Consider the following 19,320-nt stretch of genomic DNA (forward strand, 5'->3'; position numbering starts at 1 on the left):
TAGTCACAGATTCATTGAGATGTACAGCATGGAAACAGACCCTTCAGTCCAACTCATCCAATCCGACCAGATATCCTAAATTAATCTAGTCCCATTTGTGAGCACTTGGCCCACATCTCTCTAAACCCTTCCTATTCATATACCCATCCAGATGCTTTATAAATGTTGTAATTGTACCAACCTCCACCACTTAACCGTGGTTTCCAAGGCCCTCAATTGCATCCGACCTATCACCCATGCTTCTGCTCTTGCCCCTTCCCATCACTCACAATGGTGTGATTGGATTCCCTATTCTCACTTTTCACCCCAGCAGCCTCCACATTCAAAGGATTCCGCCATTTCAGACAAGTCCAGCAGAATGCCACCACCAAATACATCTTCCCCTCACTCCCACTGTCTGCATTTTGCAGGGACCATTCCCTCCGGGATACCCCAATCCATTCCTTGATGACTACCAACACCACCTCCCCTTCCCATGGCACCTTCCCATGTAACCGCAGAAGGTGCAACACCCGCCTCTTCCATGCTCAGTATCCAAGGTCCTAAACAGTCATAGAGTCATACAGATGTACAGCTCGGAAACACCCTTCATTCCAACTCACCCATGCCGTCCAGATATCCTGGTCCCATTTGCCAGCATTAGGCCCATATTGCACTAAACCCTTCCTACTCATATACCCATCCAGATGCCTTTTAAATGTTGTAATTGTACCAGCCTCCACCACTTCCTCTGGCAGCTCATTCCATACATGCACCACCCTCTGTTGAAAACATTACCCCTTAGGTTCCTATTAAAGTTTTCCCCTTTCACCCTAAACCTATGCCCTCCAATTCTGGACTCCCTCTCCCCATGTCTATTTATCCTATCCATGCCCCTTATGATTTTATAGACCTCTATAAAATCACCCCTCAGCCTCCAACACTCCAGGGAAAACAGGCCCAGCCTATTCAGCCTCTGCCTAAAGCTCAAATCTTCCAACCCTGGCAACATCCTTGTAACTCTTTTCTGAACCCTTTCAAGCTTCACAACGTCCTTCCAGTAGGAAGAAGACCAGAATTGCATACAATATTCCAAAAGTGATCTAACCAATGTCCTGTATTGCCCCAACTCCTATACTCAATGCTCTGACCAATAAAGGAAAGTATACCAAATGTCTTCTTCACTATCATGTCTACCTGCGACTCCACTTTCAAGGAACTATGAACCTGCACTCCAAGGTCTCTTTGTTCAGCAACACTGCCCAGGACCTTACCACTAAGTGTGTAAGTCCTGCACTGATTTGCTTTTCCAAAATGCCTCACCTTGCATTTACCTAAATTAAACTCCATCTGCCACTCAGCCCATCTGATCAAGATCCCATTTTACTCTGAGGTACTCATTCCTGATGAAGGGCTCCTGACCGAAACATCAATTTTCCTGCTCCTCGGATGCTACCTGACCTGCTGTGCTTTTCCAGCACCATTCTAATTTTGACTCAGATCTCCAGTATCTGCAGTCTTCACTTTCGCCTAACTTTCTTCACCTATCCACTACACCTCCAATTTTGGTGTCATCTGCAAACCACTAACTACACCTTCTATGTTCACATCCACATTACTTAGATAAATGAGGGAAAGCAGTGGACCCAGCACTGATTCTTGCAGCACACCACTGGTCACAGGCCTCCAGTCTGAAAAGCAGCCCCCACTATCTTCTACCTTTGAGCCAGTTCTGTATCCAAATGACTAGTTCTACCTGTATTCCGTGAGATTTACCCTTGCTAACCAGTCTAACACGAGGAACTTTGTCAAACACCTTACTGAAGTCCATATAGCTCACATCCACCATTCTGCCCTCATCAATCCTCTTGGTTACTTATTCAAAAAACTCAATCAAGTTCGTGAGACATGATTTCCCACACACAAAATTTTCCCATGCTGACTATCCCTAATAAGTCATTGCATTTCCAAATCCATGTACATCCTGTCCCTCAGGATTCCCTCCAACAACTTGCCCACTACCAATATCAGGCTCACCAGTCTATAATTTCCTGGATTTCTTTACTACCTTTCTTAAATACTGACACCACGTTAGCCAACCTCCAGTCTTCTGGCACCTCACCTGTGGTTATCGTTTATCCAAATATCTCAGCAAGGGGCCCAGCAATCACTTCTCTAGCTTCCCACAGAGTTCTCAGGTACACCTGATCAGGTCCTGGGGATTTATTCACTTTTATGCATTTTAAGACATTCAATACCACCTCCTCTGTAATATGGACATTTTTCACAATGTAGTATCTATTTCCCCACATTCTATATCTTCCATGTCCTTCTCCACAGTAAATGCTGATGCAAAATACTCCTTTAGTATCACTCCCACCTCCTGCAGCTCCACACAAAGGCTGCCTTGCTGAATTCTAAGGGGCCATATTCCCTCCCTAGTTACCCTCTTGTCCTTAATGTATTTATAAAATCCCTTTGGATTCTCCTTAACCCTATTTGCCAAAGCTGTCTCATGTCCCCTTTTTGCCCTCCTGATTTCCCTCTTAATTATAGTCCTACTGTCTTTATACTCTAAGGATTCACTTGATCTCTGCTGTCTATACCTAACGTATGCTTCCTTCATTTTCCTAACCAAAACCTCAATTTCTTTTGTCATCCAGCGTTCCCTACACCTACCAGCCTTTCCTTTCACCCTAACAGGAATATACTGTCTCTGGACTGTCGTTATCTCATTTTTGAAGGCTTCCCATTTTCCAGCCATCCCTTTACCAGCAAACATCTGCCCCCAATCAGTTTTTGAAAGTTCTTGCCTAATACCGTCAAAATTGGCCTTCCTCCAATTTAGAACTTCAACTTTTAAATCCAGTCAATCCTTTTCCATCATTATTTTAAAACATATAGAATTATGGTCGATGGCCCCAAAGTGCTCCCTCACTGACACCTCAGTCACTTGCCCTTCCTTATTTCCCAAGAGTAGGTCAAGACTTTCCAGATAAAGCAGCAGTTCACCTGTACCTGCTCCAATCTGGTTTTTTGCATTCGCTGCAGTCAAGGTGACCTACGTTACATTGGAGAAACGAAATGCAGGTGGGGTGATCGCTTTGCAAAACATCTCCAGTCCGTGCACAAGCATGACCCCGACCTTTGCATAGCCAGTCATTTTAACCCCGCATACTGCTCATATATGCTTTTATAATTAAGGGATATGGGGAGAGTGCGGGTAAGTGGCGTTGAAATGCCCATCAGCTATGATTGAATGGCGGGGTGGACTCGATGGGCCAAATGGCCTTACTTCCACTCCTATTTCTTATGGTCTTATGGTCGTATACCCACTTGTCTGTCCTCGCCATGCTGCAATGCTCCAGTGAATCACAGCGCAACCTGGCGGAACAACATCTCATCTTCAAACTAGGCACTTTACATCCTTCTCGATTTAATTTTCAATTCAACACCTTCAGATTGTGAAGTCACTCCCAATTCTCCTCCTTACTTCCGCTTTACTTGTTACATTCTTATTAATATCTTATGTACCTCTTAATACCTGATATTAATAAGATATGAAAACCACATACATGACTTTTTTATGAATGTCTCCCTGATAACTTAGTTCACAGTGCTTTCGTTTTGACTGATTAGTACACTATTTTCTGTCTCACTCTCCAATTCACAAACTTTTAACATGAACTGACAGAAATTTCAATGAAATTCCAGTCTAATTTACCAACATGGAGGACTTGCAGTTTCTGGATGAGTTAATTATGGCAACATAGTGGTTATGTTGGTGAATTAGTAAACTGAAGATCTCAATTACTGACCCAAGGAAATAAATTCCAATCTCACCCTAGCACTGAAGAATTCAAACTAAATTCATTAAATTTGGAATTAAAAAATAAGTGTACATCAGCAAAGATGGTGATGAAACCACTGAATTATCATCAAAACTCATCTGCTTCACTAATCATCTTCAGAGGAAGAAATTTGCTGACATTATTTTGTCTGGCCTATATGTGTTTCCCAACCCCACAGCAATGTAGGTGACTATTAACTACCCTCTAAAATGGCTAGCAAACCACTCAATTATAAGGGGATGAGCAATAAATCTTGACCTTAACCAGCCCCACTCTTATTCCATGAATAAGTAAATGAACAACTTGTGCCAGAGGCTAAATTTAATCTCTTATGTTGTTATGCACTCTGCACGTCCTGCATTTCATATAATGTTTTCATTATTTATTTTCAGGATGTGGGCATTGCTGAAAAGTCTGACTGGTATTTGTTGATATGGGCCTTAGAATTGTGACCTAGTGACAAGGAATAATTATAGATTTCAAAATCAGGATTGTTTGTGACTTGTCACATGAGAGATAGGAGTCCTTCAATTGACATGGGTAAAACAGATTAACAGAATGCAAAATGGCACACTAGATGCAACACTTTTCTTGTGTATGGCTATATGTATGAATACACTTGTGGGCAAAATGCTGAGTGTGTTTTGATTTCTCGTTTTACAATACTTCCATTCAGGAGAGGAAAACTTACACTTGCCCAGTATGTGAAAAATCCTTTTCAGATGATCGTCTTATCAAGTCTCACATCACCTCTTATCATCCAGGTAAGTTACCACACTTGTACCACAGATATGTCTTGACATTTCTGCTGAGTAAACTTAGTCTCTTTGGGGTGTTAGTTTATAAATTCAAGGTCAGCTTAATAACCAAAGAGGAAAAGCTTTTGTGTTTTGAATTACGTATAATTCCAAGATTGAAAGCTGAGTGACACTTGCTAAGTTCAGAGATCAATTTTTCTCTGTCAGTTTATTAACAGGATACTTTCATAATTCATCAACTTCATTGGTAAAGCCTATATTTATAATCTATGTTGTGGAAAGGAAATATTCATCCTCTGTTGACAGATAATTCACCATTTCATCTGATGCAATGGTTGAAATGTTGGATTATTCTTCAGTATCTTGAGGCTAAAGAAGGGAAAATAATGTTCCCCTTTTCCCATAAGCCTGATTGTCGTGTGATAATATGTACTTAAAATGCATGCATGTGAATATGTTAGGAACAGTTGGGTTTGATTGTAAATATTTTATGTCAAGGGCTCGGCACACATGAAGAATTAATTGAGAAAGGTTTTCTTTGATTAGCTCAACATTTTTCGATTAGAAAATGGATTTCTCAGTGAAGTCCTAGTGAAATACCAGGAGTATTTGAGGAAGGGCTTGGGACTATCAAAGGGGCCAAAGCTACTTTGCATGTTGACCAAGAAACAATGCCAAGATTTTGTAAGGCCTGCCTGGTGCCATTTGCCTTGTATGCAGAAGTAGAGGTGGAAATACAGAAGGCTGGAGAGTGAAAGAATTATCAATCCAGTACAGTTTGCAGAATGGGCAGCATCAATTGTACGGATTGAGAAGCTGCGAGCACCGTTCACAATATACAGACTCCCAGCAGTATTGGTCACGGACAATGGGACATCATTTACCAGCAGGGAGTTTGAATATTTCCTTAAGTCAAACGGCACATAAAGACAGCTCCAAACCATCCATCGTCAATGATAGTACAAACTAGATGGGCAGCACACTGCATGATTCTGTGATTTATAATTTGATAGCCTTTTATTTTTATGAAATGAAGGGATAAGTCTGATACATTTGCATTTAAAGCCTGATTTGCTCATGCTTTCTAAATTTATGTTTAGGTAAAATATATTTGTTTTCTAACATCCTCACTGGATCATTTCCAATGCCAAGTTAGACTGTTCTGCTTTCTCACATCTGAAGCCCTTCATACCTGAAAGCAAGAACCTTCCATAAATTTTCAAAAATTCTCTATTAATTCAATTTCATCTTTGGTATATATCTGCCCATGTCATACAATGTTCTAATTCAAAGGCTGTTTATGTGGCCTAACAGGCCATGAATTCACTTTTATTTAAGTCATTGTAACATCCACTTGCAGAGGTCCCCATGAGCACTATCTCAGAGATTCTAGGGAAACGAGTACAACTAAAAGGATTGATTGGAAAACGAGCAGTGAAATGTCCTTATTGTGACTGCTATTTCCGGAAGAATGGTACAGATCTGCAGCGTCATATTTGGGCACATGAAGGTATGAATGCACAAACACACTAAGTATGTTTCTTAATTTTATTCTTTCTCCCAAAGGCACTGTGTGCTGCTGGTATACATTTCCATGGGCTCCATCTAACATGCTCAATATTATAAATAGAAGGGCAGACAATGAACAATGCTATGTGTGATAATAATTAAAATACAGTAACTTTATAAAATTATAGAAGTTTTCCAACCTGTCATGCATTGTGGTCCTTCTAGCTTTGAACTTTTTCTTTACAACAGATCTGCAGATATAGATAAAGTTACTATTTCCTAATGCGCTGTGAAGATGGCTTTTGACTTTGTTTGAATTTTTTTGATGACAGTGCTCCCACAATAAAAAAATTAACTCCACATTTTTAACAATCCAAAAATAAAAATACATAATCTTTACTACTATGGTCCTTGATCCAGGGAAGGTACCATCAGGTTAGAGCAAATGTAACACCTTTATTTAAAAAGGGAGGGACATAGAAAAGAGGGAACTACAGGTCAGTAAGCTTCACATCTGTCGCAGGGTAAATGTTAGAAGCTCTTATTAAAGGAGTTTTACAGGGGTGCTTAGAGATTTTCAACAACAAATTTTCAAATTTTCCAACAACATAGAAAATTAATATTTAACTAAACTATTGGAATCCTTTGAGGAAGCAGCGTTTCCTATGGGTGTACTGTACTGAAATTCCCAGAATATTTGATAAAGTGCCACATTGAAGGCTGTTGCAGAAAATAAAAACTCATGTTTTCAGGGATAGCATGTTAGCATGACTCGAAGATTTTCCAATAACAGGAAGCAAAGAGTTGAGATAGATGCATCTTTTTGATATTAACAAGATGTACTGAGAAGAGTGCCACAGGGACCTCTCCTGTTTACAATGGATTGGATGAAGGACTGGAAAGCACAGTTGCCAACTTTGCTAATAACTGAAAAATAAATTAAAAATTATGTTGTGAAGAGGACATAAGTAGGCAACAAAAAGACAAAAGTTAAGTGAGTGGGCAAAGATCTGGCAAAGTTTGTGTAGTGTGAGAAAATAGATAATTATCCATTCTAATGAGAAGAATCTAAAAGGAGCATACTACTTAGATGGTGAGCTATTGTGAAGTTCTGTGATCCAGAGGGATCTGGATGTTCCAAATGCTTAAGTCACAAAAAGCAAATACACATGTAGAGCAAATAATCAGGAACGTTGATAGTGTTTTATTATTTATTGCAAGGGGCAAGAACATGAAGATAATGATTCCTTTGCACTGGGCATGAGAGAGACCACATCTGGAGGGTTAAGTCTGAAACGTCAACCATCTTGCTCCTCAGATGTCGCTTGACCTGCAGTACTACTTCCAGTGCCACCATTTATTGATCACGTTATTTAAGAAAAGATGAAAATACATTAGAAGCAGTAAGGAAGAGGATTGCCAGAGTAATACCTGGAATGGGCAAAAGTGAGAACTGCAGATGTTGGAGATTAGAGTTGAGAGTGTTGTGCTGGAAAAGCACAGGAGGTCAGGTGGTATCCGAGGAGCCCTTCCTGATGAAGGGCTTTTGCCTGAAATGTTGACACTCCTGCTGCTTGGAGAGCGCCACACTCTCGACTAATACCTGGAATGAGTGGGTTCTCTTTTGATAAAATGCCAGGTTAGGCTGGTATCTGTTAGACAAAGAAAAACAATGAACAGTGGATGCTGGAAAACAGAAACAAAAACAGTAATTTACAGGAAAACTCAACAGGTCTGGCAGCATCTGTGGAGTGAAAGCAGAACTGTTTCTGGTGTAGTGACGCATCTTCAGAACTGTTCTGAGCTCCATCCTAGCCATGCTTCTCCTAATTGTATACACTTCTATCATGTTGCTCCCTCAACCTCTGATGCTCTAGCGAAAACAATCCAAGTTTGTCCAACCTCTGCTTATAGCTAATACAATCCAGTCCAGGCAACTTCCTGGCACACCTCTTTTTCAACATTTCCATTGATGTATATGTCCTAAATAGTCTTCACCATTGTGAAGGATTTTGTCTTAATCAATAATATGGGTCAATGACCATAATTCTATTAGTTTTAAAATGTGATGAAAAAGGGTAGACTGGATCTAAAAGTTAAAGTTCTAAATTTTAGGAAGGCCAATTTTGATAATATTAGGCAAGAACATTCAAAAGTTGATCGGTGCGGGTATTCACAGGTAAAGGGATGGTTGGAAAGTGGGAAGCCTTCCAAAATGAGATAATGAGAGTCCAGAGACAGTATATTCCTAGTCGGTATAGGAAATGCTGGGTGGCTAGAGAAATTGAGGTTTTCGTCAAGAAAAAGAAAAAAGCATATGTCAGTTATTAACAGCAAGGATCGAGTGAATCCTTAGAGTATAAATGCAGTAAACATGATTCGGAGATGCCGGTGTTGGACTGGGGTGTGCAAAGTTAAAAATCACACAACACCAGGTTATAGTCCAACAGGTTTAATTGGAAGCACACTAGCTTTCGGAGCGATGCTCCTTCATCAGGACAATCACCTGATGAAGGAACGTCGCTCCAAAAGCTAGTGTGCTTCCAATTAAACCTGTTGGACTATAATCTGGTGTTGTGTGATTTTTAACTAAATGCAGTAAAAGTATACTTAAGAGGAAAATCAAGAGGGCAGAAAGGGAACATGAGATATCTTTAGCAAATAGGGTTAAGGACAATCCAAGGAGACTCCATGAATACATTAAGAGCAAAAGAGTAGCTAGGGAGAGAATAGGACCCTTTAATGATCTGCAAGGCCACCTATGTGTGGAACCGCAGGAGGTAGAGGAGATACTAAATGAGTATTTTGCATCAGCGTATACTATGGAGAAGGAAATGGAAGACAGAGAACTTGGGGAAATAAATAGCAACAGCTTGAAAAATGTCTTAAAATGCATAAGGGTAAATATATCTATGGGACCTGATCAGGTGTACTCTAAAACTCTGCGGGATGCTACAGAATTAATTGCTGGGCCCTTTGCTGATATATTTGTATCACCAATAGCCACAGGTGAGGTGCCGGTAGACTGAACGTTGGCTAACATGGTGACATTATTTAAGAAAGATGGTAAGGAAAAGCCAGCAAACTATAGACTGGTGAGCCTGTGGTAGGCAACTTGTTGGAGGGGATTCTGAAAGACAGTTTTTACATGTATATGGAAAGGTAGGGACAGTCAACATGGCTTTCTGTGTGGGAAATCATGTCTCACCAGCTTGATTGAGTTTTTTGAAAAAGTACCAAAGAGAATTTGATGAAGGCAAAGCACTGATTGTAATCTATATGGACTTCAGTAAGGTGTTCGACAAAGTTCCACATGGCAGACTGATGAGCAAGATTAGCGTGTAATACAGGCAGAGCTAACCATTTGGATACAGAACTGGCTCAAAGGTAGAAAACAGAGGGTGATGATGGAGGATTGCTTTTCAGATTGGATGTCCGAGACCAGTGGTGTGCCACGGGATTGTTGCTGGTTCCACTGCTTTTTGTCATTTATATAAATGATTTGGATGTGAACTTAGGAGGTTTGGTTAGTAAGTTTGCAGATAACACCAAAGTTGGAGGTGTAGTGGACAGAGAAGAAGGTTACCTCAGAGTAAAACAGGATCTTGATCACATTGAGACAAGGAGTGGCATATGGAACTTAGTTTAGATAAATGTGAGTGTTGCATTTTGGAAAAGCAAATCAGAGCAGGACTTATAATGGTAAGGACCTCAGGCGTATTGCTGAATCAAAGAGGCCTTGGAATGCAGGTTCATAGTTCCTTGGGAGTGGAGTCCCCAGTAGACAAGATAGCGAAGTAGGTATTTGGTATGCTTGCCTTCATTGGTCAGTGCATTGAGTTTAGGAGTTGGGAGGTCATGTTGCAGCTGTAGAGAACATTGGTTAGGCCACGCTTGGAATACCTCATTCAATTCTGGCCTCCATGCTATAGAAGTAATGCTGTGAAGCCTGAAAAGGTTCAGAAAAGATATACAAGGATGTTGCAAGGTTTGGAGGATTTGAGCAATAGGGAGAGGCTAAGTAGGCTGGGGCAGTTTTGCTGGAGCTTCAGAGGCTGAGAGATGACTATACAGATGTTTATAAAATCATGAGGGGCATGGAATTAGTGAATTACACTTCCCAGGCTGGGGAAATCCAGAAGTAGAGGGAATAAAGGTCAGAGGGGAAAGATTTAAAAGGGACCTAAGGGGTAATGTTTACACGCAGACAGTGGTGTGAGAATGGAATGAGCAGCCAGAGGAAGTGGTGGAGGCTGGTACAATTACAACATTTGAAAGGCATTCTGAATGGGTATGTGAATAGGAAGGGTTGAGGAGGATATGAGCCAAATGCTGGTAAATTGTACTAGATTAATTTAGGAATCTGATCAGCATGGTTGAGTTGGTCCAAAGGGTCTGTTTCCATGCTGTACAGCTCTGTGACTCTATAATTTGTTAGGTGCATTACCCCTCTGGAGTAAGTGGGAATTGAACCCAAGCCTTCTGACTCAGGTCAGGCCAATACCATTGTCCCACAAGAGGCCTACAAATATGAAGGAGTCATTCACCATGTCTTTGGAATACCTGCTGTTGTAGCAATTCAGCCAGTCATTTGGCCAGTGCAGATTGTATAGAACCAGTCATAGCTAACATAATGTGGAAAGGAGACATCATTTTTGTGCGTCTTGGGCATCCTATCCATGCATGGACTCGTGAGTTGTGAGGATGCACCCTATTATATATCACCTAGCTACTCATTGCTCTTCTGGAAGCCCAACAAGTATTTTTAATCTTGCTTTCGTGTCGAGCTGTCCAGTCACATTTAGTGGCAAATCCAATGAAGGAAAACTTACACCCATCATTTACTATATGCATTTTGTTGACATAGTCCCGTTTGTTCAAGATTAGTATTGCAGTCTCTTTATTGGGTAATTGATAGGTAAACCCTTTGATGCCTTAAAACATTGCCAGACATAAACACTATATGTAATTCAAACAAGTTGTTTACAATCCCAGTAAATCCCAGCTGGACAGGCTTTTAAGGATTCATCTCCTCCAGTGGAAATTGATTTGTGGTCAGATATTTCACAGGAGAGGAGTTCAGACTCTTTTCTTGAAGTGGGAGACAGGCATGCCAAAATTGAAACCGTGAACAAACAACTTGTGCTCTGAGAGCGTATAGTCAGAGAGATTTATTACAGGTTTACTAGCACCATTAATTGCATTGACAAACCCCCTTAAGTGAGTTTTCGGTACAGGCTTTTCTTAAACTTGTTTTTAAAACGACATATGTTGTGATCATCAAATGAAGCAACGTAATGGTGTAAAGGAATCAAATCAAAAAGCTTCAAAATTTTCTTATTGAAAGTGGAAGAAAATGGTGATTTTTGTTAGAGAAATTGTATTTGTATTGTGGTATACACGTGTATGTGGGCGCACAATCACTGATGGCAGTTCACACTAAATGTGCTAATGCAAACTGATCTTCTAAAGTCTCTGTTCAATGTAAGCCATGACATCTATGTTCAGGGACTTTTGACTGGCAAATAAGATTATGTTTGAGTATATGAATAAATACGGAAAATTTGAGAGCTTTCACTTTATGTGGCACAAGTATTAAATGGTGCTTATAAATTTTCTCATTTCCAGGAGTGAAGCCATTCAAGTGTTCAGTTTGTGAATATGCCACACGCAGTAAGAGCAACTTGAGAGCTCACATGAATCGTCACAGCACTGAGAAAACACACCTCTGTGACTTGTGTGGAAAGAAATTCAAATCAAAAGGCAGTCTAAAGAGTCATAAGTTGTTGCACACTGCTGATGGTGAGTAATGTTACACAGTAGAACCTTTTATAATTTGGTGTCTGAATCAGCGAGGACACTGCCAAGTTATATTGAGTGCTCAAACATAATGTGTTTGCCAGCCAAAAATCCCTCAATTTAGATATGTCGCCTGCAATAAACCAAGAGTTTAGAAGATCAATTTGTATTTGCATACTTAGTATGAACTGCCATCAGTGGTTGTGCCTTCACATGCAGCTCCTGCAAGCAAATATCAATATTAGATCATCAATACTACTCATTGATGCATCCAGAGAGGAGGGTTTTTTGTTTCTGAATTTAACTGAAATCAACATCCACAGGATCTACTGAAGAATCTGGTTTCCTATCCCACTATCAGCAACTAGCTTCTCACTGGAGTCTTTAAAAGAGTATCAATCCATTAATTTGCAAATACTTGTCTTAAAGTCTCATTCAGGCATTTACCCAGAACTGGAGAAAAAACACTAGGGCAGATTAGGTATCAACTATCAACACTGCCAGTTTGGCACTCTGCAAAGTTAGAATAATAGGATAGAATAATGGATTCACTGCTACTAGACATAATTTGGTTCTTTATTAGTAGGGACTTCAAAGATTATGTAGAGAGTGCGGGAGAATGGGTTTGAGAAACATATCAGCTGTGATCAAATGGCATAGCAAACTCAATGAAACTATACTAATTCTACTTCTTTATCTTATGGCCTGTTAAAATTTATGTAGCAATCTGTGGTTACTCCATATGCCTTAGATGTTAAACAATTTGTTTCCAATCTTAAAAAAATTACCTGTAATTCAAATTATGTTTATTTGTTTGAGCTGAAAACCATTTTAAACATTTACATGGCTTGACTCTGTGTTCATTTTAATTGTTTTTCATTACTGAGTAGATTAGCATCATTTACAGACCATTTTCTGAGTGGTAATTTCATTGCAAAAGTTATTGATCATATTTCCTTTCTCATACTAGCTGTTTTCTTATCCTGCAGGTAAACAATATAAATGTACAGTATGTGATTATACCGCTGCACAAAAGCCAAATCTCCTTCGGCATATGGAACAGCATGCTGCTTTCAAGGCAAGAATTATTTGCCTGGAGTAAAATCTTATGAGATGATTACGACACAAACTTTGATGGTTTGGTATTACTTTTAGAGGAGGTTATTATCAGGGAATCTAACCAAGATTGTCAGTCAGGATATAGAATCATTGCTAGTAAATCAAATGGCTGATGAACAGTGTTATCTATGACTATCAAAAAGAATGTGATTGACGATGCATTTCCTATCATGTTTGAAGGCTGTGCAATCTCAGCCCACTTGAATTCCTGACTCAACTGTTATTGAGTGCTGCTTTCCTGAAAGGAAAGCTTTTCCAATCCCAAGAAGCAAGTTGTAGAGGAATGAAAGGGCCTGTAGTGTGCTTTCTATTTTTGTAGTAAACCCCATGAATTTTTAACAACTATTAGCAGTGGGATGATTGGAAGCAGGAGATCACGATGACCAGATTCTTATCCTATTGCTCTTTGGTTCGGCATCATTCCTGACACTAACATCAAAGACAAATATTGATTTATGGCAAACTAAAGGGGTGAAACATTATTTGTAAGGCATACTTCTTTTGAAGAGAACCAGTAAGGTTGCATTTTTTGCTGTTACCCTTGACATAATGATGGCTATTAACACTTAGAGAACTTAAGACTGGAGTTTTCCCATCTCCAATCAGGAAGGAACAGAGGTGGGAAAGAAAAGAAATATGTCCTGCATGCTGATCTGCTTCCTCCATTCCCAACTTGCCTAAACTCCCTGACTTTACGAAGGACAGGGGCAGGGGAATAGGTGGAAATATGAAATTCTTGTCTCATTAACTGGGTAGCTTGAGGTCATTAGGGATCTTTTAGAAGAGCTCCTCTTTTGAACCTTCTAGATTTTTATGAAGCTAGTCAGCCTTTAAGAGCACTCGGAAGCTGACCAGCTACAACTTCCTGAAGAAAGGCTTATGCCCGAAACGTCAATTCTCCTGCTCCTTGGATGCTGCCTGACCTGCTGCGCTTTTCCAGCAACACATTTTTCAGCTACAACTTGACAAGAGCAGGGCAGAAACAGTGCAAACAATTTTGTTCAATAAACAAGTGAAAGCTTTAAATGTAAAAATGTTGAGCAGCAATAAATGTTTTAGTATTCAACATTCCACTACTCTAATCTGCATCCAGGCTCTCTATTTGCCCTGGTCCCTGTGAACACAGGGATCCTTTTTTTAAAATTGCCATGCAGAGGCAGAAGTCACAGCAATGGCTACCAATTTAGACTAGGAAGTAGCTCATTTTCCTGTTGACCTATCTTCATTCCTATCCAGTTGTTAATTTTGCATCTCTTTGGTTATCAAAAGCATAAACCCAAGAAAATTCTGCTTCCTCTATGCTAGCAGCAGAGGTGGGAATATCATACAGGATTAGTTCTTCTTCCAGAATCCCACTTCCTACGCAAAAATCTAGATTCCTAGGTAATAAAATTTCTTAATGCAGAATACACCTAAGTTTGAAATAGTCATAGATACATTATAGTTAATTATAATACAACAGTTTGATGCCAAAACTCATTTAGCAAAGGTTATATGAGAGCAGAGGGACTGAAGGCAGTTGTGACTTGTATGAGTTTCAACTTTTGGAAAATGGTTAACTAAAATAGGACCCTCCTGGGGAATTGTACCTTTAACAGTTGAAAATTGTGTGCAACAAGGCTAAAATTTGGGAACCACATAACTACCAACAAGTCAAGCAGCCTAGAATTTCTTTTGTGATATTAGCATTAGCCAATGGAGAAGCAACAGTTGCCGGCAGCTTGCCGCTATTGAAATGAGGCCTACTGTGAAATGTTGAGCTACAGTTATGCACCATCAGTTCTAGGCCCTGCTCAGCTTTTAACTTCTTTCTGACAAACGATGAGAATTCCAGGAAAGAAAAAGCATGTAGCTTACTATATTTGGAACATAAATTAAACAAAGTACAAAAGAGTGCATGTATCAAAAGAACTAGAACTGTGATTATGGCTGGGAGAGAGATTGAACAGATGAGATGCATGGAATTAGGAGAATCTGGATCCTTTAAAAACGACAGGCAGGGGCCAAAAGTCATGCTCCCTCTCCCCCTTTCCAGCAGATTGAAATTTTTGTCAGTAGAGAAAGAAGGTGGAGCATGATTCACATAGGAAATAAATGTCATTTGACTCCATGTTAATTTCGAACAGACAGCATTTTCGCTGTTGAAAAGTCTCTAAGCAATTGTTTGGGATCCCATAAATGTCCTGAATGACAGATGAGTTCTGTATAACTAAGATCTGAAGAGATTTTTAAATGCTCTACTCTATAAAATAAAGAGCTACAACTGGCATTGTGAGCTTTTGATTTAAAAAAACAACCTCTGATGGGCACAGGTTAGAAGAAGCCATTAACATTTTTACTAGAGTTTTTGTGTACATTTCTCCAAGGACTGTTGTTATGTCATTTTGAAATGCTTGGCTGGATCTGAAAACTACAGTCAGCCTAATAGAAAATTCTGGTTCACATTTTGACTTCCAATTTTAGAGTATGTCAAAGGATTAGCTATCTATGAAATTAGGTCAAATAAAAGTTTAATAATTTATAAGAGATTAATTAGTTGAGATTTAAAAGCTTTGAATAGATTTTGTGAATTTGGAATTTGTCAAATGTGTAGGAGTAAGAGTTAAATTAGCTCTAGAAGTTTATCATTTTTGATTACCAAACGGCTTCCAAGGACTGATCATGGTAGATACTGGCTGAGGATATAAAGATTCTTAGGGATTGGGTACAATCATGAGTTAGTGCTGAGTTGGCATGAAAGGCATGTAGGCATGTGGAACTGTAATGGGATTGGTAGGCGTCATGAATTGGCTGAGCTAGAATGAATGGCCATGGGTGGGTAGGAGGAGTGTGATGATTGGAGGGCCTAACAACTTCTAAAATAGTTGTGCTGATGACCCAGACAACCAAGGCAGGCAATCTAATTTACCTTCCCCTAGGCCCTCTGGGCAAATAATGATGGCCATAAATGTGAGCCTAATTTATGATGCTCGTATCCTGTAAATGAATGTTAAAAATCCAGATGCAGTTTTTCCTTTTTTTTGTGGTTGTGACTCCTACCACTGCTGTTTGTGCAGATGTTGGTCCATCCCTTATTGTTAATACAGATGTCACTATTCATCCATATTTATATTGTTCTATCAAATGTGGTTGTTGCTAGGAAGGCTGGCATTTGATGCCCATCCCTAATTGCCCTTGAATTGTTTGGCTTTCGAAGCCATTTTAGAGGGCAGTTAAGAATCAACCGCATCACTGTGGGCCTGGAGTCACATGTAGAGCTGACCAAGTGGCCAATTTCCTTCGCTAAAGTGGACTATGTGGGTTTTTATAACAATTGTCAATAATTGCATGGTCACTATTAGAGTGGCTTTTAATTGCAGATTTCAATTAATTCAAATTTCAACACTGCCATGGAAAGATTTGAGCTTAAGTTACTTGGAACATTAGCCTGGATCTCTGCATTACCTGATGACTTTACCACCACACTGCCGCCTTCCCAGCTTGTTGGTGCACATGTTGCTGTTATCCCTGTTGTTCATGCAGATACTGCTGTTACCCCTATTGTTGGTGGAGATAATGCTGCTCTCCCTGTTTTTGATGCAGGTGTTGCTGCTATCCCTATTGATGATGCAGCTGGTGCTGCTATCCATATAGTTGGTGGAAAAATTGCCGCTATCCTTATTGTCGGTGTAACTGTTGCAGAACATCCCTGCTGCTGATCCTATTTAGTGTTTCTGTGTTACTGATATAGTTGTTGTTATTAATAATGTTCTCCTTATTTACTTCAGCCTTTCCGATGTGCACTGTGCCACTATTCCTGTAATATGGCTGGATCACTGAAGAGACATTACCACAAAAAACATCCCAATGATGAATATGTCAATGCTGGAACTGGTGTACTGGCTCAAGAAAGTGTGACACAGCAAGGTATTAGAGATTTTCTTTAAAATAATGCATGCAGCTTGCAGTTAACATTGATTCCTAAATCAATATGGCATCTTACAAAATTAAAAACAACTGCCATCTTTATACTTCAAAAGTAATTTACAATCTAACGCATTCTCAGATGCAAGGTGCTATTTAAAAGTTCAGTTGACTGACATGTATTGCTTTATATTATTAAAAAAGAATAAGTGCTACAAATGACGGAAATCCTTGAATAAATAGAAGCTGCTAGAAACACTCAAAGTCCATCATTATCTGTTGAGAGAAGAGACATGTCAATGTTTTAAGTATGAACCCTTCATCAAATAACTTCCACGTAACAGAGCAGCTATACCTCAAAAATTAATTTGTCTGTACTTTCCATCACTGTGTTCATTCTTCTCACGGCAAGTTTCCTTCACTCCCTGCTACTCTATCATTGACAGCCACATTATCTTGACAGCCACATTATCTTGACAACACTTCAAATGTCTCTCCTCAATATTTTCTTCCTTTTCCCAAATCAAGAGAGTATTCACTTTATCTTTGATCTTTCTCTTTTCTCCCTAAGCTCAGCTTTTACAATTTTGCCTTCCTAATGTCAAATGTGCAAATGCAATGTTATCATAGTTGGACCAGAGCAAGGTGGTAATACATCCCTGATATATCACTCCATAACTTGTCACAGTCCCTCCACTACATTAGTATTTTCTGACTGATTCTCTGGCATTCAAGTTTGAATGAACAACTATGTCCACCAATTAAATATCAATAAGTCTAACGAAGCCTCCATCTTTAATGTCTCAAACTCAACACCCGTGCCACTGATTCCAAATCTCTCCAGTAGTAGTGACTCAGGCCAATCATTGATGTCACACTCGACCACGAAATGAACTTTCACAATCATGTTCATGCCATCACCAAGCCTACCTATTTGTACTTTCATAACATCCATCTAACGTTTCCCCTTTTTTAGCCTGTCTACTACTGAAACCCAGATTCAGGTCTTCAGTACCACCTCATTAGACTTTTTCAATACATTCTGTCCAGTCTCCCACATTCTGCTCTCAAGAAACTTGAGACTATCCAAAACTTTGTCCTCTATGTCTTAACAGTCCCTTCTCACCGCTTCCTCGCTGAAATACATTGACTCCGAAACAAGCAATATCTTGATTTTAAAATTGTCACCCCTTTTTCAAATCCCTCTTTAGCCTTGTCCCTCCCTATCCCAGTAATTTCTTTTAAACCTGAGATATCTGCATTTCTCTACTGTACTCTTACGCATCTCCAACTTTAATCGCTCCATAATTAGTGGGCATGCTTTCAGTTGCATAGATCCAAAGTTCTAAAATACACTCACTGCACCTCTTAACCCTATTTTTCTTCTTTACAACACTCATTAAAACCTATGCATTTGACCAAGCTTTTAGTAATTTGACCTAATATTCCCTCAGGTGGCTCAGAGTCTTCCTTTCCTTTATACGGCTCCTGAGATACTTTCATATGTTGAAGGTGATATATAATTGTAACTTGTTTTTATGTTGGTATTGTTGTTGAACTAAACTATTCACAATTTCACCATCCTGTTCTACTCTAAGCTGAATTTCTAACCCGTTTTCCCTTTTTGTTTTACAGGTGGTGTAAAGTGTCCAGTATGCAGTTTTGTATATGGTACCAAATGGGAGCTCAACAGACATTTGAAAAACAAACATGGACTGAAGATTGTGGGCAGCATAGAAGGGGAAGCCATAGAACAGGTACCTAATTCTTCTCCCAAAGGTATTAAATTTTACAGGAGTGCAGTTCCAGATGATGCCAGCTCAACACTGCACTTAACTAATTAGAGTTGGGGAGAGGGGTTCAGATGAAGGAATATGTAGGCTATAAAGCAAAAAATAAGTCAGCACTGCAGAAGCAAGTAGTTTGATAATTATGCGTGGAGTTGCACAGGAAGGGACAAAGTGTACAGGCATTTAAAAAGAGCAGCAATTTGGGTCATCAGTGGCATAAAATGTTAAAAAGGTCAAATTAACGGCACTTTACTTGAATGTATATAATGTTTGGAACATAATAAATGAATTGACAGCATCAATAGAAGATGATGGGTGTTATCTTATAGCTGTTACAGAGACTTGGTTACAAGGAGATCAAAGCTGGGAACTAAATATTCAAAGGTACATAAACTTTTGCAAATGCTGGCAAGGAGTCTGCTGGGGTGGCCTCGTTAGTATGGGATGGAAGTAGTATAGTAGCAAGAAATAATCTTGAATCGGATGATTATAGAATCCACATGCATGGAGGTAAGAAATAACAAGGGGAAGAAGACACCAGTGAGAATAATTTGTATGTTTCTTAGGCTGTGCTGTAGGACAGAGAATAAATCAGGATATAAAAGGGCATTT

At 39.5% G+C, this 19,320-nt stretch overlaps 1 protein-coding gene across 4 annotated transcripts in view; it reads left to right on the forward strand.

Annotated features, from left to right (window-relative positions):
- The window catches only part of zfat (zinc finger and AT hook domain containing), a 236,288-nt gene that overhangs the window by 199,988 nt on the left and 16,980 nt on the right, over nucleotides 1-19,320 (forward strand). For 3 of the 4 annotated variants that reach the window (XM_072569983.1, XM_072569985.1, XM_072569982.1), the window contains 6 exons: nucleotides 4,507-4,594; nucleotides 5,949-6,098; nucleotides 11,726-11,899; nucleotides 12,886-12,974; nucleotides 16,783-16,921; nucleotides 18,554-18,675. In XM_072569983.1, coding sequence (XP_072426084.1) covers nucleotides 4,507-4,594; nucleotides 5,949-6,098; nucleotides 11,726-11,899; nucleotides 12,886-12,974; nucleotides 16,783-16,921; nucleotides 18,554-18,675 — 762 coding nt within the window. The remainder of the gene's footprint in view (nucleotides 1-4,506; nucleotides 4,595-5,948; nucleotides 6,099-11,725; nucleotides 11,900-12,885; nucleotides 12,975-16,782; nucleotides 16,922-18,553; nucleotides 18,676-19,320) is intronic. The other variant, XM_072569984.1, reaches the window with a different exon arrangement.

This window comes from Chiloscyllium punctatum, chromosome 5 (assembly GCF_047496795.1).
Source record: "Chiloscyllium punctatum isolate Juve2018m chromosome 5, sChiPun1.3, whole genome shotgun sequence".
Lineage (NCBI taxonomy): Eukaryota > Metazoa > Chordata > Chondrichthyes > Orectolobiformes > Hemiscylliidae > Chiloscyllium > Chiloscyllium punctatum.